Raw genomic sequence first — 26194 nt, 5'->3', positions numbered from 1 at the left:
ACTGGTAGGAACATGCTGGATTGGCAAGAGACGGGGGAAGGCTCTTAACCCTGAGAGCAGGGCAGGGAGCTCATGACGTGCCACCACGGGAAGAGGGACTGGAGCAGAGATCAACCCTTCCAGCCCCAGGCTGTAGGTTGGGACTCCGTTTACATGATGTGGGGGGACTCCTGAACATCCTCCACTGCACGTGGCTCTAAAAAATTCTCCACAGTTCTAAAACCCCCTTCCTGAAACTTCCAATTCCCCATTTCTCTTCTCCACTCTTGCAGGTTCTACCTTGCAGCTGAAGGAGCGTTTTGGGTCCCTCTCCCAAGCCAGACCACCAGGGATTCCCAATCTGCCCTGTCATTTTTATTTTGGTAGATGGGGAACCCTGGCTCCCACAGCCCCTGTCCCAGAGAAAGAGGTGCCTTTCCCCCTGCCTGCTTTGCCCAAGCTGGAGAAGTGCCGGGTTCTATCCAGATCCTCCCTGCTCTCCTGCTGAGGGGTGTAACGCCACCACAAATCATGGCATCTTGGAAAACAGAGCGAGGAGACTGATTCAGCTGTAAATGTGTCCTTCCCCTTACCTCCTGCCATCACAGGATTGATCCCCGCGCAACATGAAAAGCATGTGCTCACTTGTTGGCCTGGAGACCTGCCAATGAAGCATTTTAAGAGCAGTCCTGGAGCGCAGATCCTACAAGGAGACAGCTTTCTGCTTGGGAATGCTGCACACACAGAGCACCAGACATGAATAATTCAGCTCCATTAGGTGCTGAGACCTCTACAATCCACATCTACAGGCTGGGACAGAGCCAAAACGTATTCAGAGACAAACCTGAAAGTTCACTTTCAGGGCTGCACACACACCTAGAGACAGCTCCTCCACCAGAACACTCGCATTCCAAAAGGCAGTGAGGAAACCGCATGAGCCCCCAGCTCTTTGTGCTAAAACCAGTGCAGGATGCTCAGAACCTGCCAAGCCCACACCACTCCAGCTTTCTCCGCCGGTTACCGGAGGCCAAGAGACCAAAGTGGGGAAGCACTGACAGCCCAAGGGCAGTAAGATGCAGGAGAAAGCTCTTCTGGCAGCAGCCAGCCTACACGTAGAGAGACTGTCTCATAACCATGTGCTCCAGCCTGCAGCGCTCCAGGATCAGCCTCTGGTGGCTTCCAGACATGACCGACTGCAATTTTCACCCTGATTAACTTTCAGGAATGCCCGCAAGAAGGAGCAGCAAAGAGGACAGGGAAGTGGGGGGAGAAAATCTGTAGGATGCGGCATTTCCTCCAGCGGGGTACGAGGCAGGGAGCAAAGGGTTTGGCAAGATGCTCTCTCCAGTCAGGAGCAACCCTGGAGAGCAGACAGAGCCCTCCGCTCCCTCCTGGGTGAGGCAAAGGCAGTGGCATGGAAGGGCTGCTGCCCCTGCCTGGCTTGCTAAGACCCCCAAAGGGCTCCCCAGGAGCCCCCAGCCAAGGCAGCAGCACGAGGGGACACAATGCAAGGCCCTTCCTCCCATGGTTGGCAGTCAGCCGGCCACTCTCCCCATCCGCTGCCTCCGCACAAGATCCCTTTTTGCTTCCTTGTACGACTAAAAAAACTTGGAGGGGTGGGGGGGGGGCAACACGCTCCCTTCTCCGAGCTGCCGCACTCACTCCCTGCTCGGCTCCCACTGCTGCGCCTGTAATCCCCCAGCTGGGCTTGTTTGGGTTGGATTTCTGTTAAGTAACTCCCATGTCTTTTCTGCAGATTTCTTTTTAAGATGCTCCCTCTCTCCCCGCCCCCTCTCTCTAGAGCTGGGGGAGAGGAAAGAGAAAAAAAAAGGAGAGAGAGGAAAAAGGAGAAATGTTGAACGCGAGCCAGCTGGCACGAACAAGAGGAGACGGAGAAATCTGCACAAAGGAGCTTCCTCACTCACTTGCTGCTTTCAGCTCAAGAAATCACGCAGGGGAGGAGGGTTTGCTCTCCCCCAGACATCACTCAGGTCGTAGCAGACAAAGGAGATTTGCCATGACACCTTCCAGAACTGCCACCCAACGTGGGCAGGATCCCTCCACCGCCTGCACCCGGTAGGAGTCCGAGCTGTTGCAAAACACGCTGAAGCACAAGGCTTCAAAACAAGCTGTTCAATGTGGAATTAAGCAAGATTTTGAATGGAGGAGCTGCGCTCCCGCCTCTGCGCTCACACAAGGCGCCGGGAGAACTTCGGTGGCTCTCGGGGCTGAGTGGGACGGTTCCGTCAAGCTGCCAGAAGGGAGAAGGCTGAACCCAATTTGAATAAAATGGAGCCATCCTTCTTTTTTTAATATGGAGGTGCACCCTGCCAAGACTACATCTTCCAGCATGCACTGCAGCCAGAGCACCGGGAGACACACTGCCAAACTTAGGCCGGGACTCCAAGTTTCTGTAGGCTGAGCCTTGACACCGGAGATGAACCTGACACAGGGCAGCGCTCAAGTGATGAGTCATTTGTTGGCATTCTTGAGAAAAGCCTGAAATATTTCAGTCCAGGCATGACAAAAGCAAGACAGAAGAGGTCACTGGAAGAGGCTAGAGATGGAGGAAGGTGGAGAGGTGAGCAGAGCTTTGGTGTTGGAGCAGCCAGGCAATCACCCTACCTGGAGGAAAGCTCTGGAGATCTATCAGCCGTAACATCCACCTGCTCCCAAATACACACTCAGGCATCCACTTCACATTCTTCATCAGGTAAAAGACGCACCTGGGATCAAAAATTCAACCTCACACCCACCCCCATCTACTCATGACCTTAAAACACAGCCTTTACAGCAATGTTCAGCACAACTACGGCCCACAACAACATTCAGCAAAGCTGTCAATACAAAAGACGCGTGTACGGTGCCAGTGTTTGATGAAAATACAAGATTAGCTAAAGCTCAGCATTTGCTTCTTATTGACACTTTTTTAACCTCAACACCATGAGCAACTTGACCCAGGGCTGAAAAACCCAACATTCTTGAACACAGCTGACAGGCAAAGCCACCCTTGCCAGAATCCCTCGCCTCCTTCAACTCCCAACAGGCCACACACGGTCACAATACATGAGGCACACAGAAAGGGGGAATACAAAGACAGGTAAACATTTCAGGCTTTCCTTTTTATCATGGAATGGGGAAAACTGGAACAAGTACCTCTTTAATCCTCCTGTCAGTGTTGGAAGTGTCATCACCAAAGTCCCAATTTTTTGCCTGATGATGTTGTGAGAGCCGAGGGTTCTTCAGATTTGCAAGTATTTGATTTTGATGTCTCTCAACTCGTACAGTTTTTCAAGGTACCTACTTCTGTACTGAATGAAACATGGCTCACATTTCCTCTGCTAACTCACGAGGAAGTCCAAGAGCTTCATATTTCAAGAAAACCACTGGTGAGAGAACCATCACGCAACCGCATGGTGTTCAGCTCAAGCAGGCGGCACATCCATATCTACAGGCCCACAGGAAGGTACCAAACACTCCATTTCTGTGAAGGACAGAGGCAAAGAACACCTTCCTGGAATGCCTGCTTGCTCTCTGCTGAATCACACTGCTGGAGTCACTTCTCCAGTGGGAAGCTGTGCAAGAACCATCGTTCCACACAAGTGTGAACATACATGTCAACATGACTCAGGTCATAGAACGTAGAGCAGACCAGGCTGGAAGGGACCTTGAAAGGTCACCAGGCCCAGTCATTCACGGGAAAGGGAGCCCAGGTGAGAGTATACCATCCGTTCAGTTGTATCTTGAAAACCTCCAGCGACATGGACTCTAGACCACTCAGAGGGGGTGGTTTCATTGCATGGTTGTTCTCACTATAAAAAATTACTTTCTTATGCTGAAATGAAACCTCTCCCGGCACAATTTGTATCTGTTGCCCCTTGACTTCTCCATGTGGTTCCTCTTTGTAGTTGCCCTTAAGTCCAGCAACATTCCTGCACACACAGCCCTCCTATGGAGAGCTGCGGGCTCTCCTGCTAGGCAGGAGCCAGGTTTGCAGGGAAGGCCACAGTGCTGGGATAACTCAGTGGCATAGACTGGAGGAGCATCAAGCACAGCATGAGCAGGCAAGAGCCATGCCAGTGCTTTGTTACAGCTCTGACAGCACTGCCCTGTCACTTCCCAAGCCTCTCAAATGGAATGAGCAGGGAGCAAGGCTCAGGCTCTGGATGCTGGCTGGATCACAGCCTGCTCATCCAAGAACACCAGGCTAGGCATCTTTCAGTAAGCACGTCCTTGTAGACTCCAAAATCTCTGGCAGGTGAAAATGGCCAAGGACCTTCTCAGCGCCTCAGCACCCACATCCTCAAGCGCAAACCGGTGCCCAGTGCTTTAAACATTTGGCTATACTGGGAAAGAGGAACTGAAAAACCTCCATGCGTGGGAGAAAAAGCATTTGATGGTTAAAATAACGGAGCACCTTCCTTCCTGCAAGTCCAGCTCTCAAACCTATCCTGAACTAGGGACACTCAGCAGGATTTTCCCCTCACTGTTGTGTCTGCACACCAGAGGACACCCCTGTGTAACTGCCATGCCCATACCTGCACACGATGGCTTAACACTAACTAGAAACACAGCCCCATCTTCACCCAAAACCTGCATCACCCGTTTGGGTGTCACAGCATCACAGGTATACGGTACCCAGCAGGTGCCCAGCAGGCACGGGCAGTGCCACAGGAGCAGAGAGGCATCACCGCAGAGTTTGACCGCCAAAGGCTGACACACGGACCATTGGCAGCTACATACTGGCAAAAGCAACAAGCAACACTGTGAGCAATAACAGCCAGGATTAACTCGGAATTGCTTTGGATCAGCCTGTCCCAGACAAGCTACTGCATTCCGGCAGCACCAGACACAGCCCTGGTGCTCCCCTACCCGCACAAAGCCCATTCGTGTTGAGCCCAGCTAACCATGTCACTGTTGGCTGGTGCCAAAAACAACATTAAACACTCAAAACAGGATGTCTGAGCCAATCTGTTTGGCACTGCAATGCTTCTCATAGGGACAAACCTAGGGGCTGATTGTCCCTTGAGCAAAGAGCTGGTTTCCACTGGGAAAGCCGAGCAGCCATGCGGATTTAAAAATCAGTCCATTTACACCCTTGCTAACCCTAGTACAGAAGGGAACTGATTTACAAGAGGCTTAGAGGTGTCTGAACTGGTGACCTGTCCTCACACACAGTCCAGACAAGGGTAGAGAGCATGTAAAAAAAACCCAAAAGGCTCCCAAACTTCAGAGCTCTGCACAGGTTGGAAGATCGCCAGTAGCAAGAGGAAGCAGTAAGATGGATGTAACCAGGAAAGATCCTTGCAGCATCAACCAAGGAGATGGGAAGAAAGAAGAGCTGGTGAAGACCAAAGACAATCAAGGAGCATAAATAACTGCTGGAGTAAGTACTGGAAAAGGGAGCTCATTCTTTTCCCCTGCTCACCCAATGCCGTTAGCAGGGATGCAGGAAGGCACCTGGCGTTATTGGCAGCATCACGAGCTCAGGGTGTTGGGCACCAGTGAACCGGCCATTTGTCCCCTTTCCTTCCAGGGCTCTGGAGGTAGGGAGGCTCCTCTCCTTGCTCCTGGTCTCCATGCCATCCTCCTGCCCCACAGTGGACCCAGTCCCAAGCTGGGTTCACATGGTCGCAGACACACAGGTTTCCAGCAAGGATCACCCTCCACTGAGTGTGGAGGAACAGGAAACCACTTGCTGTGCTCCCACTCTGTGTCAATGTCTCTTTTCCATCTTCTCCATCCAAAGGAAGAGCCCTGGAGTGATCCCAGCTGAGTGGTGTCTCCCGGCCACAGCCCTACCTCGACAGCACACTTTGAAGAGGACAGACAGACACTGGTTTGCTCCCAGGTTGGTCCCAGGGAAGGGAGAGCTCCTGGTCTTTATTTCCTCTATTTTTCTCATTAGGAGCAGAGTACGCAGCCAGCCTTGGCTGTTTCCCAGTCTTTAGAAGAGGACGAACATCTCTCCACCACTCCAAAACCGAAGGAGCTGCCACTTCACCTATTAATGCCTTTAAATCTCTTCATTCGATAACCAATTACGGCACCTTGGCTCCCCCAACTGAGGCTCCGTTTGCAGCCAGGTCGGTGTGTGCAGCTGTAATCGCTCTTCCTGTCACACCATCAGCCTGGGAACACTTTGAAAAAAAACCAACCAGACTGTGAACTAAAGGAGGAGGGAAGGCGGACGCAGACAGGGACAAATGCAAGCAGAGCGAGTATCAAGCCGAGAAATCCCCTTTTTTTTCCCTCGGAGGGATAATAAATAGGTGTATCTCCTAGATTAATACGGCACATTTGCAGAGCTCTGATATCCATCAGAAAGTTGCTAATTCGTGCTAATGACCCATTGCAAATTGCCAAATTTTGTGAATTAGTCAGCATGTACAGGAATACAATAAAACCCAGCCAGAACCATGTATCAAAGTGGGTTGCGCTTATTTGGGAAGTCCTAGTGTACTTGGAATTAATTGTGGCAATGGATACAGAGGGAAGGTGCAGATGTGAAACCCCCTCAAAAATAAACAGGAAATCCTCAGGACAAAAAGAAATTTCCCCATGGCTGCTAAACCTTTGGGCAAGGAGCAGTAATTCTCCTGGAGATGAGCAAGACTGTCTACCCACTGGATTCATGGAGAAGTCATTACACACCTCATTTTCACTCCTTTAAAGCTGCACAGTACAATCCTCCAGATGCACCCTTCATCCCCTTGGAGAAGCACCGGGAAAACTCCAAGCCAAATCTTTGGACCCACCTGAACCAGGAATGCTCTGTTTAATCCAAACTACAAACAGGCTCAGAAAATTCACTAAAATCAATTTTGTTATCAATGAATGAATTGGTGTGACTATGTTGCAGAGGATGTAGCACTACACAGAGATCTCATCCTTCCAGCCATTGGAAGAGTAGTCGAGTAGCCCAGGAACTGCTTGGAGGGAAAATCCAATGCCACAAAACCTTTCTTTGCTTGGGGAAGGAGCAGCATAAAGTCACAACATCATCTTCCCTTTTTCCTTCTTTTCTTACACCACAAACAAGGCAATGAATTGTAGAAGTTGAGCATTTAATGTTTAAATACAAAATATCAAGGTTCTCCTGAAATCATCTTTATTCATCCACAAAAAGATGCACTTGCATCCTTTCATACCCCCTCACATCACATCTGAGCTGACGCTCAGCAGCTACGTCAGTGGGTTTTGTGCGTATGAAGGACACTCAGCTGCAGCGAAAACAAAACAACCTCTTGGGCTCATCTCAAAAACTGATTTTCCATCCAAATGCAGAAGGGAATTGGTTTCCTTTAAAGAAGTTATATAAAGTCAAAAAAAAGCCAAGCAATCACAAGAGCAAATGGAGTCCCAGAGCAAGTTTCCTAGTCAAGAAGCCATTCTCTATTTTCTCACTGTAGGATTGTTCAAGCTCAACCTCACTCCCTCCTCTGACACCACATCACACCTCAAGGAGTCAACCCCCGGTAGCAGGAAAGTGCATCTGCATGGTAAAATAAGCCATATCCCAGTAGGATCTCTTTTCCTGCCCTTTCCCAACACCAAACAACACCCTTCCTCATCCAAGTCAACCCGGTATGGGTACACGGAGCAGACTGGCTGTTGCCAAGGTGGCCAAAGCTCTGGTTCAGGAGCCACACATGGCCACCCACAAGCTCCCAGAGTAGCTGCATGCTCCAAGCCAGCTCACCTACCTACCCCCGATCTTACCAAAGGTCCTTAACACCTACAAGGGCTCCTCATCACACCCACCACATCCCCAGACCCTGATGAAGTCAAGCATCCGCATGTGACGGCATCATTCTCCCTCCAACCACTACCACAAGTACCCAAATTATGACAGTCCCAAGTAAGCGGGCAAGATCCATCAGGAAGAGACCAACTCTCCCCATGCCCAAAGAGCCCATGAAGCATCAGAAGAGGCATCACAGGAGAACTGCAGACAGCCCAGGCCATCTCCAGGTCCTTCAGGGACTTTGGTGCTTCCCAAAAAACCTCTCTGCAAACCACCATCGGCTTCAAAGGAACACAAGGCAGGTTTGGGAACAGACATGTGACTCTCACAACCCTGAGGCTGGGGAACCAGCATCCTGTGTTCTGCAGGAAGTCTGCAAAGACAACCATGGACCTCTCCATGAACTCAGTGGGTGACTACCCCATATCTGCAGACTCCAACGCCAACCTGCTCACTGCCCTCACCACACACCGGCAAGCGAGTGCAGTTAAACTGTCACCAGCCCCTGGTAAGGTCACCTGTGGCCTCACCTCCGTAGAGAAATGGCATGTGACATGCTCCCCCAGAGCATCTGCCCCCGGCAGGTCCCTGTCTCCAGCTGGGAACACCAGCAGCGATGCCAACACTCAAAGGGCATCACTGTGCATGCAGGCTGCCACACAGCCCCGGAACAACATACCTGGGACCATAAATACCATCTTATTTACATAATGCTCTGGATAAAAGGGACAAAGAGGCTTATTGCATTACATCTGGGACTAGTATTGCATCAGTGCCCACAGGCCCTAATCCCAATCGGAGTCGTGCCGTGCAGGGCACAGCGGGATGGTCACAAGGTGCATCCCCGCTCCCAGCCCGGCCAAGGGCAAGATGGCACAGCCCAGCTCTTCCTCTTCCCATCATGAACATGCAGAGAAAGATCCCTTGACCTGGGAAATGCCGAATAAATCGGGCACAACATATGACTCTAGTCCCCAACCACCATCAGCCCGGTAGTGGGATCCCACCACCTGTCATGGCCTGGACATAATGCACTGACATTGACTTTGTTTTGGGAATGACGCCCCCATGGAAGCACTAGAAACACCAGGCATTCCTGTTTTTCTTTAATTTATGCAATCACAATTAAAAATACACTGTAAATACAACCCAGAGGCAATTTTTGATTTGAGGCATCCCCATTCTCCAAGACGGAGCAAACTCCAGTCTCTCCTTTCTGTTAATTCATAATAAAGACACACAAGCTGTTGGATACCTCCAACACCACATGAGAACCCCTCAACCGCCTTCACAAGCCCTTTCTTCCCAAAACCGGCACATTTTCAGCTCAATTTACGGAGTAAAAGATTTGAGGCAGCAGAAGCAATGCTGTGACCACTGACAAGCCAGGTGCAGGGAGCGCAAGGGAACTTTGCAACCCTGCAACTGTGGCGAGAAAGGGATTATTTGGGGTTGCCACCCAGCACGGGGCTACAGACAGATGGGTCCACCCCAAAAAATCGCACTGCTTTCAGCCCATGCAGAAGTAACAAGTTAAGAGACACCTCTGCACACACACACACACCGGTCCCTCCAGCTAATGAGCAGCCTAATGGCGACTCACCAAACACACAGACCAGGTCCAAGTGCTCTGCTCGGAAAAGGGAATAAAACCTCCTTCCCATGTCCTGGCCGTACTCAATTACAGGTCATTACAACTTGTTTGATAATTAATTTCCTCTGGTGGCTCTAACTGGGGCGGCCCTTGCCCTACACACCAGGCCAGTTCAGGTGAAACATTAAATCCTTGTCCCTTTGCACCACGGAGACGCCGTGCTCCCGGCACTGCACACGTCTCCCTTCTCCACCACACGGGAGAGAAGAAAACCTCACTGGATGAACAACGGTGTAAAAGGGCAAGGATTTGCGTTTCGTGACTGAAACGACTTCAAAATAATAAATTATAAATTATTTCTGGTCCACAGTTAATCAATAAGATCAGCTGCCTGGATTTTCCGAGTGCCGTGCGTGTACAGTCGCACATTGTCAACAAAGAGCTAGAAATGTGAGGCACAATCCGATGCCGGAGTCATCGCACAAAGCGTGGAAATAGGTTTTCCTGAGGATGTCCAGGCGAGGAACTGCCTACGCGTGCTGGAGCCCGATCACTGGCCCTGCAGCCGGCATCCTTGGATCTGCTGGAGGGGGGGGAGAGGGCCTGTGGGCTCTCCAGTGTCCGTCACGGAAAATAAGTGGCTAACACCTCCTCCGAGGAAAAGGGCCTTCCCGGAAAGGGGGGAAAAGGAAAGGAAAGGAAAAAAGAGGGCTGCTGGGAGATGGAGGGGAGCCAAATCTCACAGACCAGACCTGAACCTGTGACCTTCCCCGTGTACACAGCGGGCGGGAGAGCTGCACACAGGAACTCCGTCCTCACCCCGCCGCCCTTGCCCCCGCCGGCCACCCCAACCCTCATGGGACACCTGGCCACGTTGTCACCACTAGTGTCACCCCTGGATCAGCCCGCTGGCTCTAGGGGGCTCAAAAACCTCAAAGGCAGGCGGCACATCCTGCATCGCCAGGTCACCAGCACACGGCACAGCCCAGGGAGATGTTTGGAGGGGTTCTGCTCTAGGGGTCTGACCCCTCCTCGGAACAACTCACACTCACTGAATGCCTTGGGGAAAATTTAATCTTGAGGGATCTGTGACAAGAGTCCCCCTCCCTGTTCCAGGGGAACCTCCATTCCTGGGGTCCCCTCTGCTCCTGTGCACCCCAAACCCTCGCAAACCCTCCCTGCACAGAGACTGGACTCAAGAGGGTGAGATTTCCCCCCCATCCCCAGGGACACTGCTGCCCCTCAATCTCCTCCCCGCCTGCCTCCCCATCCCCGGCCCTTCCCCCAAAACCTGCCACGGCGGTGACCCCACGCACGTGGATTTCCCCTCCGCAGCCCTGACGCCCCCCATGTCCCCGGGACACGCGGGGGACGAGCCCCTCCTCACTCACAGTGGGAGGGATCCGCACCCCCCGCACGCACAGGGTGAGCCCTCAGAACCCTGAGCAGGACTGCCGCGGTGGCGGTGGGGGGAACCCCGCACCCCCGCGGGGGAACCCGACCCCAACGGCCACGACACCCCGGGGGGGGGGCTCGTTCCCAACGGCCCCAGGGAGGGGACACACAACCGCCCCCATGGTCACGGGATAGGGTGGGCACACAGATCCTCGTCCGCAGGGGTCACGGGGGGGGGCACAGTCCCGTCCCCACAGCCACAGGGGAGGGAGGAAAGGGCACACAGCCCCGTCCGCAATGGTCACAGGGGTGGAAGGAAGGGCACACAGACCTTCGTCCCCAGTGGTCACAGCGGAGTGGGTGCACTCAAATCCCCGTTTCCGAGGGTCACAGGGGAGACACACAACCGCCCCCATGGTCACGGAGTGGGGGGGGCAGCCAGACCACCGTCCCCAAGGGTTACGGTGTGGGCACGGCCCCGTCCCGCAGATCACAGCAGAGGGGGGCACCCCGACCCCCTGCGTCCCCAACAGTCCCGGGGGAGCACGCAGACCTCGTTCCCAAGGGTCACGGGGGGGAGGGGGGGGGCACACAGCCGCGTCTCCATGGATCACAAGCGAAGCTGGGGGCGGGGGTACCTACGCCCGGCCCGGCGATCACGGCCCACGGTGGCGGTCCCGGGCCCAGCCCGTATGAAGGGGGGGCGAGGCCCAATGCCCGAGGAAGCTCCAACGGCCGCCCCCTCCCCCAAAGCCCCCCCCTCGCGGCGGGGCGGCGCAGGGCCGGGCGGGCACGCACTCACCCGGTCGCTGGGGTGTCCGCGCTACGTGCGGGCCATGCGGGGCCGGGCCGGCGCTGCGGGGCCGGGGCCGGGGCCGGGCCGGCCGGGGCCGCCACGCGCTGAGGCCGCGCCGCGCAGGCCGCGCCGGGTCCGCCGGGCGGGGCGGGGCGGGGCGGGCGCGGCTCAAAACGCGGAGGGCGGAACCCGGAGCGGCGTCCCCGGGGTGGGGGGGAAACACGGAACGGAATCCCCCGCATGAAGGGATCGGGAGCCGGCGCCGGGCAAAGCCCGGAACGGAGCATCCCCCGCCTGAGGAGCCGGAGCCGCCGCGGTGCCACCGTGGAAAGGGATGGGGAAGAGATTTTTGGGGTGTTTTACGCTCTGAGCACTGCCGTGGGAGACCCAAGCCCGGCACGAATCCCCCCAGGCCACGGGGGTCCCTCCCTGGAGCCCCCATGGTCCCAGGACACTGCAAAACCCTCCGCTCCCTTTGCCAAAGCCTCAGCCCCATTGTCTGGTGAGGAAATTTCAGCTCGTCTTCATGGGAATATCCCAGCCCTGTCCTCAGGACACCCCCAAAACCAGTACAGCACAAGGCAAACCAGTACATCAAGCTGTGCCAATGTGAGACAGGATGAATGATCCAAGCTGGCATCTGGAGCACGGAGCCAGGGCATAGTCCTGCAGCAAAGGTGATGGAGAGGGGAGGATCACTTCCCTCCACCCAGTCAGGGGCTGGGGTGGGTATTCCAGCCTGGAGAGGTGGCACCATCCCTGGGGACAGTGCATGTCTTCTTCCTCTGGTTTCAGGAGTACACCGATTTCTTCCGAAGCTTTTTGACCCAAACAAGGAAAACACAAGACCCAAATCCCTGCCAGAGGAGGTGGGATGCTGTGAAGGGCTGAGGTTTGAGTGTCTCTCTTTTGGGGCTGGGGCAGGTAGGAGGGAGCCAGAAGAGGTTTAAAGCAGCAGGAAAAGAGGGATGAGAACTCTTACAGCCCAAAAAACAGAAAGAGAAGAAATCCTTCCTTAACCCAATGAGGAGAAACTGTTCTCACACGCACAAAGCTAATGCTGACAGGCCCCAAGACAACCTGTATTAATAAAACCAGGTCGTTTTTTACTGAATTATTTTGAAGGACTGGGTAAAATGTTTCTTGGGCATTTGGTGTTCATGTTCAGCACATCTCAGACAGGAATTATGACTCCCACAGTGGGAAAACCAGCATCAGACAGGAACACAGGACAAAACAGGGATGGGTTAGAGCATCTTCCCTAGAAAAACCATAAGTGATGTCACTAATACAGAAGGAAAATAAACCCCCTGCCAGGCAAAGTGGCTCCATTGGGAAAAATCTCAGCATCTCTCTGATGGCATGTTTTGCCATGACCATGAGCAGGACCCATGATCCATTCTGCCCAGGGCTGTCAGAGTCCCTGCGCGACTCAATGGGTCCTACTGACGATGGTGAAACCCTCGGAGATGAAACCTGGACGTGACATAAAGGACAGAGAGGTGACAAGGCAGCTGCCACTGTCACAGAGGCGGATGAAGGAGATGGACGTGGTTTAAAACTGAGCCAAATCACAAGCTAATATTAAAGCCTGACTTAGAAACAGGGTGGATGACCTATCCAGGGAAGCAGTGCCTTGGGATGGGGATTTTGATGGGCACTACGTGTGAGGGGTAGATAGGACCCTGTGGGATCACAGGGATGTTACAAGACACCACTCTGTCACAATCTTGTCTGACAGGGCTGCACTCCTGGGATGGGAGTTGGAGACCCTGCAGCACTTGGAGCCCAGCCTGGGTGCAGCCCCTGGGTGCTGGGAGCATTCTCCCTGGGTGCTTGGACTTCCATAACCCTCCATGTCCTACCTCTCCCACCCAGCCCACGAGGAAGGCCTCTCCTGTCTCCTTCTCTCCAAGACACCAGGATCCTGGGATGACTCCCCAAACCTCTGTCTGTCTCTAGCTCTACTCCTTTGGGCACTGCAGACATATCCCCTCACTCTCAAGACACATCCACCCAGGACAGGAGGATCTCTGTGTAACAAGGCTGCAGGGACCTCTCCAGGAGGACCACACTGATGGGACACAAGGGACAGGGTTGAAGGGGGAATGCAGCCAGAGGAGGAAAGAAGCAGGAGAAGCCCATTCCCCTCGGCAACGCCAAACAGCAGCTCCCTCACCACAACCTCTGTGCCAACCGCGGGCAACTCAGAGCTGCAACACCCACGAGGGTTTTCCCACTGAGGAATGATGTGGGTGGGCATTGGATCCAGCCCCGCTATTTCCAGCACCTCAGAGATCCCACAGGCAGCAAACAGAGCCAGAAGACAACTCCCAGGGCAAATGGCATGGGATGATTTCCAGTGCTGCAGCATCTAGCTGCACGAAGGCTTCCCCTCCTCCTCCTCCTCTCTGACAGGGCAGAGGGCTGGGACAACCTGAGACCAGTGACTGTGCCAAGCAGCGGAGCTGGCAGTGACCAACACATCCCTGGAGAAGAGGAGGAGGAAGAGGGATGCCGGCAGTGCTGGGCGGTTGCTCCATCCCACCCAGAGCAGAGTGGGCTCCAGGTGATGAGGAGGAGCTCTCGGGCTGAGCCTGGAGCACCATGGCACGAAGGGATCACAGCCCAGTGCACAGCAGTGCATAATGAGCACAGACACGGTGACATAGGGAACTGCTGAATGGGAGGGATTAGAGAAAAAGACAAAATTCATCTTTTTCAGAAGGTGTTTTACACAGAGCTGCTGGGGGGCAGGTTTTGGGGGATGGCTGCTGCTTTGCTACAAATCAGGAGAGAGGGATGTAAGGCTAGGTACTAAGAAGGCAATTCCAAGGGCTGGAAGGGCACCTGTGAGCAGAAAGCCTCCGTGCAGGAACAGAGCCCCGCTCTCACCCTGAGCCCTCCATCCCCACTGGGCAGGGCTCAGGCTCTCTGGCTGTTGGGAGCCATCCCCTTCTCCTCCATGTGTCCAACCCCATCCAGTAAACATATCTCAAGGCAATTTTGGGGAGATGCTGCCAAAGCCAGGATGGAGCTGGGCTGGCTGCTGTTGGGAAGCTCCCCTCACCCCTCCTGGGTTTCACTGCTCCACAGAGGATGTGGAGATGCCAGTGCTTGCTGAACCCCATCCCATGAAGCGCCATCTCCCACCCACCCTTGTGACTTCCCGGGAAGCACAGAGCTTGGTGAAAACACATCTCTTTTAATGCTTCTGGAATACAACAGATAGAGCAATACCTAAAAGCAATCTGGGATCAGGGATCCGTCTTGCACCTGCTTTCTGGAGCCAAGGACCATGCTGGCACTTTTTGGAGGCGGCTGGGTGCTTCGTGGGAACCGGTGCTGCTCCCCTGGCGCTCACCCCACAGCTTTCTGCTTCATTAACCCCTTCTTCGCTCCCTGATGGATCTTTGCATCCAGCTTCCCTGTAAAGAGAGGATTAAAGAAAAAAAACCCACAACAAACCCTCATCACTCTTTATTTTTAAATGCTATTTGCAATGCAAATGAGCTGAAGGCAGCGAGGTCTCCTAGTTAGTGTGTTCCTGTCACATCCAATTATCCTGCTTGAGGAGCCAGGCGTTTCCAGCCACCGCGGCCTCCTCCACAGGCATGACACCGAGGAGCTGGGGGCAAGCATGTCCAACGCGGCCAAGAGACGCCAGAGAGGGGAAAATTCAGCGAAGAGGAGAGTAAATTAACATCCAGCACTTGCCTGCTACTACGGGGTGGGGGGTAACTGATCCCTGTGCTCGCCTGCGGAATGTGTGTTGACACACTCGGAGGAGATGGGGGACTGTGTCAGGGACAAGTTTCTCCTCAGTGTGGCGGAAAGTCAGGCTTGGGGACAACAAACCCTCAGCTTGGGGACGATGGTGCAATGGGCACCCAGTGTGATTGGGACAACCGCTCTCTGCTGCCAAGTGCCAGGTTTGTGACCTCCAAGGCCACCAGCTGGGAGGGCCATGCTGCCTTTGCCACCTGGGAGAACCTCGGCCAGGAGCTCTGGTGGGACCTGGAGCAAACACTGCCTCCCCTTGTCCTTCACAGTGGCTCAGCTGCCAGATCCGCTTTCCCACCTGGTGGGGGCAGGACACCAGGACATGGGATTTGGGGAACTCCTGCAGAAGAAGTCAGAAGCCAGGCACAGTGAGCAAGCCAGGAGCGCGATGAGCTGCTTTGGAGAAGTGTCCCTGTCCCCTTCTTCCTGCATGTAAAAAAGCCAGGATGCTCCCGCTCTCCCAGGCAAAGCTCCTGCAGCTCCCAGAAAGGCTGTGCCAGTGCCAGTCACCTCCTCTCATGCCATGTCTCCCCAGAAGCTCCCCTGCTGCTCCCCTGCATCTTCCCATCTTCCAAATGCCAGCCTAGGCCTGTCTCTAGCTGGGAGCAGGGACAGGGCTCCAAGGCATTGCATAAGGCAGGAGCAAAAACTGCAGGCCCCATCCCAAGCTGGGGAGGGTGGCCCCAATCCCTGCATCCCCTGCATCCCTCAGGAGTAACATCAGGTCCACTATAGGCACACCATCAGGAAATGAGGCAAAGGGATCAGAGCTCCATCTCAGTAGAAGATAAAATCCATCCCAGTCAAATCCCAGTGAGGTGGATGGAGCTGGAGCTGGAATTACTTCACCCTCAACACCATCCATGTGGAGTATCAAGCCCATGGATGAAGCACAGCCCATGCAATCCCTGGGAGAGCTGTGTTGCTTCAACCCAGCTACAGCACATCTGTGGTGTGGACAAGATCCACCAAGCTCCAAACAAGTTCTACTTTGGCCACTACTCCAAAAATGGCCAGTAAACACCCATGTGCCTGAGAAGCAGGGGCTTCTCCAAAGCAAAGGGCTCCAAACTAGCTAGAGACCATCACATTCTCTTCAAACCAAGCCAACTTCTCAATTCCAGCTCAGCAAAGAGGGTTTGCAGGTCACTGTATGACTGATCTGCAAAATGAAATGCGGCTTGGAATCTGGTCTGGGAGATCCTCCATCCCTTTGGCCACCTCAGAGAAGAATTTCACCACCACCACCTAAGGCTGGGGAAGAAGCCCCCTCCTTGCAATGGCTGGACACTGAGCCAGCCCATCTGGATGCAACATTTCCAACCAGCCTGTCCCCACACCCTGTAGGGGTTGGCAGGAAGAAGGCAGGAAGTTCCCACTCTCTCCATGCTCTGGTCCCCTCCCCACCCAACACTATGCCACCAGGGCTGTCAGCATCATATTTCCCGTGTCTGCCTGCTCCTCCTGGACCCCAAAACCACCAGGAGGCTCCTCTGCTCTTCCAGCTGGCAAACATCACACACCACATAGGTAACCTTTAAGAAAAGGCTAAAAATAAGGCAAAGCTCCAGGGTCCCCAGCTCTTTCTGCTCAATGATTTAAGGTCTCTCGCACACTGAGTCCCTCTGCCTGCTCCTCCATGCTCTTCCAGCCGCCGGCTGTTGGAGGGAGGTTTCTCAACGATGTTTCAGGAAAGCTCTGCCAGGATTCAAGGAAAACTCTCACAAGAACAGCCAGTGAGCTTTGTCCTCATGTGCTAAAACTACATGGGGATGAGTTTGGGGACGGACACACTCCCAGATACAACACAAGCACTGTGCCCATCCCTTCCACACAATAACCCTGGAAGCAAAACCCGAGCCACGTTAGGGTTTTTTTTTTCCCCATCCCCAGGCTGACAGAAACAAATAATTTGCAACCGAGAAGCATCCGGATGTCATCGTGGCAAGGTCCATGCTGTTATCTGGCAAGGAAAACCGCTCTGGCTTGGTTTCCCAACAAGACAAACTGGCATTTAGTCATGCCTTGAGCCAGGTTTCAAGGAGACCAGGGCAGCCAGAGAGCCCAGGTGGGGATGTGAGCCGGCACCTTCCCTCTGCTCTGCTTCCAGCTGGGAGAATTAAGCTTCTGCCTGCCTGGGATGCAATGCCAGCTCCTATTAAAACAGTGCCTTGCCCCAGTGAAAGGTCAAAGGCTTCCCTGTTCCTTCCCTAGGCTGTCACAAATATCACCCAGACGGACCATGTCCCTTCCAGGGGGTGAACATGCAGCTTCACAGTCCTCCCACACTGTTCCTGTGACAGCTCCTGTCGGGATGGAGGGCAGGGAAGGCTGGACAGCAGCAGGAGCGCAGGCAGCTGCCAGCACAGCCGGTTTCCTTCCAGGCTGTTAGACTGATCCTTCTCTAAGAAGGGAAGTGTCACAACACAAAGGAGACAATGTGACAGATGGGGAGGGGACTGGCAGCACCTGCACCCAGCGAGGCAGACGCACACAAGCCGGTCATCCCACGCTCACCCCACATGGCAGCATCCCCTTCTCCTACCCCCCAATGGATGGAGGCAGATGTGGGAGAGAAGGGGCATGAGAGAGCCTGGATGAGAGCAAGGAGAGGTTGAAACAAGGAAAAAAAAGGATGCAATTTCTCCAGCATGCAACAGCCACAAGGATGTTCTCCCACAGTCAAGATGTTTGCATCTCTAATAACTCCCGCCTGCTCACTGGCACTGGGAATGACCCATTGAGGGGGAGGACTGAGTGAGATCCAAATGCTGCAGCTCTCCAAGCATCGCTGGTCACCACTGGCTGAACGCACCTCCCAGGTACTGCCCCAAAAGGCAGGGAATAAACCAAACGGTTTTGCAGGAACACCCCAACACTCAGGGAGAAACTGAAGCTGTGGGAGAAAGGTGCTTCCCTGAGCAGAGAAGAGAAGAGAAAAAAACTTCAAAACCAACAAAAATAACCCTACACTGTGCTTCTAAACCCTTTATTAACCAGTCTTGTGAAATCCCACCGCTCCTGTGCCCCAGGTAACTACTTCCAGAGATCCACACGGCAAAGGAGCGAAAATACCCAGGTGTCAGCTCTGCTAAACAAACAGCCAAGACTGTTCCTGCTTCTGCTGCTTTTAGCCCGTCAAATTAATTTTTCACATCCCCTGCAAGCATGTGCAGCGCCTTCCCCGGGCTGTGTGGTGGGGAGGCTGCTAATAAGGCTGGAGCTGACTGCAGGCTCCCCAGCTGCCTCATCCCTCCTCCATCCTTTTTATGGCAGCGGGCAGGAATAACTGGCAGTCTGTGGAGGGGCTGGTGGCTCATAAAAGGGACCAATGACACTGGCAAGCGGAGCACGGACAGATGCTGCGGTGCTTCCCTGCCAGCTCTGCCAGGACATCCCAGCCCGCCAGCCTGTGGATGGGGAACATCCATCTGGCCCAGCAGCTCTTGCTGTTCGAGCCCTCCTCATCATCAGGGGCAAGAGGGTGATTTGGAACTACAAGACAAGGAGGTCATGTGGATCCGCCTGGGCATTGCCGCACCCCCTTGGATCGCGACCCAGGCTGATGCCAGCAGAGGATCCAGCCGCTGACATGAGCACTCTGTGACTCCCCGAGTGTTTGCAGAGGCAGGAAGAGGCATGTATTTGGAAAGAAGCAACACCTGGGGCAAAGGGAACCAAAGACAAAAAAAATATTACAGATGTATTCGAGCCATTAAACAAACACCTTCAGATCAAAGAGCAGAGGGCAAAGGTTGGGAACTCATCTGGCAAAGGCAAGTTGGGTTGCGGAGGGGAGTAGGCTCCGAGGGCCGACAGGGCAGCTGGGGAAACTTTACTACTTACAGATTTTGTGTTTTCCTTTGATGGGAAACTTCACAACCATCTCCTGGGGATCAGTGCAGATAAAGACAAATGGAGACCCAGACTCCTGGCTCAGGTCTGGATACTGTGAAACACAGGGAGACACAGGGAACAGAGTCAGGGCGGCTGCACAGGCATGGAAAGAGCTTGGTGGGCAGGAGCAGAGGGATCTCAGACAAGACATGTATTATATTGAGGCTGTAGCAACTCAGACTAAATCACTTCAAGAACTTTTAATGAAAAAACCCCAAACAATTGCAGGTTTGGATGTTATTCAGAGAGCCCCTCACCCAGCCTCTTCCCACCGTGCCTTTGTTAGAGTTTGCTGCCTTTTCGGATCCACTCACCCTGACTGCTCCCAAACCCCTTTCAACCTCCTTTAGCACTGACCTGTGTTTCCCCTGTGGTTTCACACTTGACTTAAGCTGATCAGAACTGTGGTATGTTGACAGGAGGGTGGTCAGGGTCCTGCCCTCTCCAGCCTGCCTGTTCACTGGGACAAGCTCATGACTGATTTTCAGACTGATGCATTCCTGGGAATGTGGATATCCCCACCAAGTCACAGATAGCAAAACAGCACCTCAATGGAAACAACCTGCCAAACTCAGCTTGAAGATGACCACCAGAAGAGTGGCCACGTCCAGCTGACCCAGCTACAGATACATCTCCAAATCTTCCCCACAGAGCTCAGTCCAGACACAAGGATCTGAGATTTGCAGAGTGTGCACCGTCCTCTTGTGGGACACGCAGCCCTTGAGATTCATCTGCATCTAAAGGGTGAGCAACACACCTGCAACATACCAAGGTGATGGCTTGGAGAAGCCAGTTCAGGACTGGTTCTGTGCACAGAGTCTATGATGAACACATGGGGGAATTATATAGGAAGAGTATAAACAGATTATAGAATCATAGAAGCATTTAGGTTGGAAAAGACCTCTAAGATTGTTTCTCTTGTTAACCATGGGGGGAAAAAAGGAGAAAAAACCTACTCCATGCAGGAAGTGCACCAGAATCCTGACTGGTTGCAGCTCAGCCTTGCTGGCAGAGGTGAAATGCAAAACAGTAATAAAAAATGTGTACCTCAACACTCCCCTCAGATTGTCCATGAGCTGCAGAACTGGCGCACTGACAGGCACCGAGGCCAGGGCATGCCATGAAGGTGCTCCAGCCCAGGAAACACTGCTCAAACAGACTGCAAAAGTGGTTTTCCTTCCATGGGAAAATTGTCTTCTCTTTTCTTCCTGCTCCCCTGCCTTCACCAAGCAGATCTGTCAAGGCTGCTGGAGGGGACAGGATGCCAGACCAGATGGAGCTGCGTGTCCTGGCAAATCCCCCATTTGTTACTAACAAATGACTCCTAGGCCGAGTGTTTGAAAAGCTCTCACCGACCTGCCAAGATGAGTTTGGATTTGCCCTGGAACAGCTGGACATGGAGAGGGAAGCAGGGAGCGATCTGCTCTCCCTGTGCTGCAGTGGGGTTTGGCAGCACTGCCAGCGGTTAGGGGGGATTTACAGAAGCCCAACACTGGGACTGGATCAACCAGGGGAAGTGTTTCCAACCCCTCTCATTTTACAACAGCGTGTAAGGACTGTGAACTAAGAGAGAGAGATGTAAGGGCACTCAGCTGCTCTGTGGGGCACTGTGCCGGGGGGGGAGAATGCCCTGATCCGTACCACGTGCTGATGCCCTGCTGCACCGATCTGGGCTTGGACAGGTTTCCTCCTCTTTATTTTTTTTTGGCTGAGTCACCTTACTTGACTTGCTTCCACTGCTCCATGCCAATGCCAAAGATTTTCATTTGCCATCTGCAGGGAAGGAGGATCTTGGAAGGTTAGAAAGAGCCAATGTGAATATCCCAGCCAACGCCCAGAGAGTGTGAAATGCTGGCGCTGTTTTATCGCACTCGGCATCATGCGGGTTACTGGCAGCACCTCCATGGCCAGACAACCTGAGGTATCCAGCAGCCCCCATGTCACCACAGCCTCCAGAGGTCACTCCCTAGAGCGAAGGGGCATAAGGGACCACCCAAACCTGTCCACAGAGGTGGGCCATCCCCGCTCCACTACACCTCATGGTTGGGTGTCCAGGATCAGTGTGTCATAGAGGTCTTATGCCTGGAGTGCAGCTGCTTCCCAAGTCTCCTCAACCACCATCTCCTAGGTGGGCCTTGACACCACCATGGTCCCTCACATCCCTTACAGCCCCCAGCCAGGGAACATCCCCCAAACAGAGACCCTGCCTTCAGCAGTAAAGGAAACAGCCAGGTTGGCTTCTCCACTGACAGTTTTCATCCAAAGCCAGGATCAAGCCTTCAGCTCCAGTTCAATCCAATCCCAAGGCCAAGGCGGATGCCACAGCTGCAACTCAGGCTCAGGCTTCCACACCAAAGCCTTTCATCTTTGCTCCCAGGGTATGTTTCTGTCCCTGTGCCAAATCCCTTCGTGTCCTGCATTTTAAAAAGCCCTGCTCCTTCCTCTGGCATCTCAGTCCCAGGAGGCAGGGAAGGAGCCTCTCATCCAGCTGCTGCATTTAAGGCTTCCTATTGTACCTACCCTGGAAACCTCTTATCCCATCCTGGTGAACAAAAAAAGCAGAATATTCCTGCCTGCTGGAGTTGAGAAAGAGCTGTAGCCCTTTCCTCTGCCTAGAGTCAGGATGCTCCCAGGTGAGGAAGTCAAGTCTGAGTCCTCACAATACGCTGAGTCAACTCAACAGCCCAGCTCTCCTCTTCCCTCAGTCCCTTCCATGACCTAATTCCATTCATTCATCCCACAGAAATATAGGGAGCTCCACTCTCAGTGGAGATGCTGCCACCAAGACACCAAATGCATTCACCTCTGTTACATTTTCCACAGCTGCCCAAGTGTCTAACAAGTAAAAAACCTCCTTTCTCAATGTTTTTGTTGGGAAGGGTCAGTCGAGTCACTCTACAATCTGCAGTGCTAGAAGTTTAGGAGATGGAGAACAAATTTATTCGCAACTAATACATCCCACAGACAGTGGTCACTTCTCATCAGCACTTTAGCAAATCTGAGGCTTGGAATAAAAGCCCAAAACCCACACAGAGTGTGGCAGGGAGAGAGGACAGAGCATATCCCGTCATATTGGCCAGACTGGATGGAGTTTGGATCAACCCGGTCTAGTGGAAGGTGTCCCTGCCCATGGCAGGGACAAGGATGGGATTTAAGGTTCTTCCAACCCAAACCACTCTGGGTTTCCATGATCCCCACTAAAGAGGATCTGCAACAGCAGTTTTTCAAATAAAAGGCCAATTCAGAGGGACACCATGCTCCCTCTCTCCTGGCAACTGAGAATCAAACCCAGCCAGGAGTCTGATGGGGGATGCTCCTTCTTAAATTCAGTGGTACTCACCATTCTCATCTTGAGGGTGTTAATAAAACAGGTGCTGGTACTCCAGGCTTGACGTTGCCTCTACCTGGAAGCAACTCTGCATTTAGGAGAAGGTGGCCACAACAAATACAGTCCAGAGGCCAGGTTGTCCCTCAAGAAGGAGCAAACCCACCCTCCTGCAATCCTGCAGAGAAGCTTGAAAGAGAGGGGTTATGCAATGTAAAATGATTCAGCCTCCTCTCAGACCTTCTGCCACCTCAGAGCCGGCTGGCGACGAGGCAGTTGGGAGGCCGTGGGCTCCGTGGGCTGTGAAGAGCCAGCACAGCTTTACCAACTGCTGCTCCTGCCCACTGCTTTGCACTGAAAACCCCACGAACGTGCAACACAACCACCAGCCTCCTTGCTTATCCCACTGCTCCCATTAGGCTTCGATTCGCTGCTACAGGTCTGTAAGATCCTGGTTGTGGGGAGATTAGCTGGGAGAGGAAAGAAAAGCAGATCTCAAGGGCTTAATGCATGCAGGAAGAGCTCAAGGTTAAATGTAGCTGCAAAAGGGAGCTGAGGGCTGGGCTCCTCCAAAAACTGGCCACCAGGCTCACCCTCACGCCAGAGCCAACGCTTTAAACGTGTATTAGGTGGCTAACCTATGTCCCCAACAGCCACCTCACTCAAGCTGCAGGCAGGGCTAATTGCTAATGAACGTTCCCTACACTTTGTTTTCGCCATCCCTCGTCTCCCATCAGCAGCTTGTCAGCACCAGGAATAGCAGCAGGGCTGCCAGCCTCCCGCTCCACAGCCCACAGCAAAAGAGCAAAGGAAGGGACGAGCCAGCTCAGAGCCAGCAGAGACACAAACCCACCTTCTCTGACAGCTGAGAAAAAAAACTGCTATTTTTTTCCCCCCTACACCAATCTGTTAAATATTTTTTCCCTGATTTGGGTAAAGCCTGCAGTAGGATGCCAGGGCCGTGCAGGGTCACTGCTACTAACACGGCGTTCGGGACCCTAAGCTCATTCTGATTCCATCTTGGGGAAAAAAAACTTGGAGAAGGGCCATGCCGAGCCCTTGGATTTCTTCACCCCTCTCCAATAAGCTGCATTGGTTTGAACCCGAGTGCCGTGACCCGAAGACAGGGGAACGGAAAGAGCCGAAAGAAAACGTGCTGGGAGAAAGGCAAACCATCACTAACAAGATGAGCTCTGCTCCGGCACATTCGAGCCAGGAACAAAGGCACCGCGCGCAGGGAGCAGCGTCTCCGCCAGCACAAAGCCCAAACGCTGCCGGGCAGCTCCGTTAGCGACCTTTTAGGAGCATCCTTCGTTCTCATTAAGGCCTCAGGACACAAAGGGAGACAACGGGGTGAGAAAAGCCCCGGCGTTTCACAGACGCCGGCCTATAGAGCCCTGAATGCAGCCTCAGCTCTCCTCGGCTCCCGGTGCCCGTGGAGGACATCCCGGTCAGCCCGAGCGGCCGAGAATTGCACGCTGGAACCTGTAGTCCTGCCCCGGGTCACTGCCACCCTCTCCATCTTACAGCTGCCGGGGGTGGCCGGGGGCACCGGTAGTGAAGATGCTCTGCAAGGTTCATAATGGAAAGAGGTGAATCATTTTCCTGGCGTGGCTCCTCGGTGAACAACAGGGAAAACATGGCTCACTCTGCCAGGCAGTGCCAGGCCAGGACACCAGCTCTAGCCTTCATTTCCCTGCTGCTCTCCAAGAGCTTTGGAATAAAAGAGGCGTCACTGGAAAGCAACGCTGTCTGGAAAGAATAAAGGCAAGCAGAGCCCATGTGTTGGCAAGAGAGTTCACCATAAAACACATTCAAAGGGAAAAAAATCATCCTGGCGGAGATGACATCCCCTCAGAAATAGGGCTGCTGGAACCAGCGGGGGCAATAAATCATTCTCCCCAGCAGGCAGGAACACGCGCTGGGCTCTTCCCGGGCTGGAGAAACCCCTCAGCCATGTGCAAGGAGAGCAGTGGGATGTGAAGCATCCCCGGGGAGCACAACTTCCTTCACCCCGTTTTCTTGGTGATTTGTGGGAGAGGCAGATCTGCTCTTCTTTCATGCCTCATAAGCTTCATCGCTGTCAGAGCAACGTAACAGGTAATTAACTACTAAACAGCCATTTTCTCCTCCTCTCTGGAGGGAAATTGCTCACCGTCCAGCTAGAAAATGTTTCTTTAGTGGTTTGCAAATGGGAAAAGAAAGTTGGTAGTTTTTTGGGACTGATAGGGGTGCCACGGCCAAAAAAAGGCACTTACAGGAATGCCTGCCCCATGGATATTTTGATCCAGGAGAAATAGAGCCATTAAAAATGAGAGAGTTGATGCTTAACTGGATGTTAAGCCACATCCATCCTTGTCATTTTCCAAGGAGAGTGGTGTTGGAGCATCAGTTTCCTGTCTTATTGTTTTGACAGCAGTGGTCTCCATCATCTCTTTGCAAGGACATTCCTTTTGGCGGATTATCCAGCCAATTTTCCCAACCCCGCCTTCACCCTGAGTGCTCCAGGGCATGTTCACCCAAAGGTAATACCCAGCTGGGAACAGCAGACCCAGCTTTGTGACTGCTCCATGACACCTCCTGACTCAGCCCTCCAGTTCTAGAAAGTACTTGCAGAGCACCAAGCGCTTCAATCCAAGCTTTGATCCCATCATGACATGGTTTTGCATCACACTTCCAAACTCTGAGAACATTTTCAAGCATCATCTTTTAAGGACCTGCTCCCTCTGCCTCAGCACTCAGCTTTTGGCCCATGAGAAATGTAACATTTTCCTAAACAGAAAGCTTAAAGCAGATCCAACTTAGAAATGCCAAATTTTCTAGTTTGAGGCAGAAACATCCAGAACATGCACCCAAGGAAGACTACAAGCTGTCCTTGGCCACGGAAGAGTTCAGGGATGTAGAGGAGCCACTCCACAGCAGCTGGGATACACATCCATGTTCAATCTGAATCAACGGAACGGGAAAAGAAGGAAAGAAAGCAGGATCACAAAGAAATCCAAACAAAAGCTGGCAGCCAAACTTTTGTTTGAAAGCCTGTCAGGTCTAGACTGCAACGTGTGAGGAAGGAACAGCTCGAAACCACAGCTGCTAATGGTTATGGATTTGGCAATCAAAATGTCTTTGTTAAAAAAAAGGAGAAAAAAACCTTAACTGCCTGACTATTGAGGTTACAAACCGCAGCCTTGATGCATTGTTGCAGTCAACATCCTCCCTGCTGTTCCTGAGCGCTTCCAGCTGCTTCTAGCAGTTCGTGTGCTGGCACACGCTCCCTGCGCCAGGATGCGTAAGGAATTCTGTGAGCCGGCCTTCCTTTCCCCTTCTTCCCACCATGATGCCTGGCAGCCCTTGCCTGCTCTGCCCCTCGCACGCCTGGATGGTATGCAACCAGCTCCAGGCGCAGCAGGCCAGGATCGCTGCAGGATCCTTCCCCCGGCCAGGCGGATCCATCCAGTGGGTGTTCGCCTCCCAGCCCGGAGCCCCGGCTCTCATCATGCTGTTCCTACACCACAGGCTGTACTTTGATTCGAAGGACAGGGGAAGCAATTAAAACGTAATAAGTAATAACAGGACTTTGAAATGTAGATTTAATATTCAAACTCATGCTGATGCACTCCAAGCAGTCTGTCCATGGGGAGACCCTGAGGACTCAGCAGTGCCGGCAAATGCTGCACCCTG

At 53.3% G+C, this 26194-nt stretch overlaps 1 protein-coding gene across 4 annotated transcripts in view; it reads right to left on the bottom strand.

Annotated features, from left to right (window-relative positions):
* The window catches only part of TRIP4 (thyroid hormone receptor interactor 4), a 45283-nt gene that overhangs the window by 2380 nt on the left and 16709 nt on the right, over positions 1-26194 (bottom strand). For 2 of the 4 annotated variants that reach the window (XM_050308995.1, XM_050308994.1), the window contains 2 exons: positions 19141-19243; positions 14697-14939 (listed from right to left, as the gene is read on the bottom strand). In XM_050308995.1, coding sequence (XP_050164952.1) covers positions 14872-14939; positions 19141-19243 — 171 coding nt within the window. In that variant the 3' untranslated portion in view covers positions 14697-14871. Of the gene's footprint in view, positions 1-14696; positions 14940-19140; positions 19244-26194 lie in introns of those variants that run through there. The other 2 variants (XR_007628097.1, XM_050308996.1) reach the window with 2 other exon arrangements.

This window comes from Myiozetetes cayanensis, unplaced genomic scaffold (assembly GCF_022539395.1).
Source record: "Myiozetetes cayanensis isolate MyiCay16 unplaced genomic scaffold, myiCay2020 scf14, whole genome shotgun sequence".
NCBI classification, from domain to species: domain Eukaryota; kingdom Metazoa; phylum Chordata; class Aves; order Passeriformes; family Tyrannidae; genus Myiozetetes; species Myiozetetes cayanensis.
This window is presented reverse-complemented; position numbering and strand designations above follow the sequence as displayed.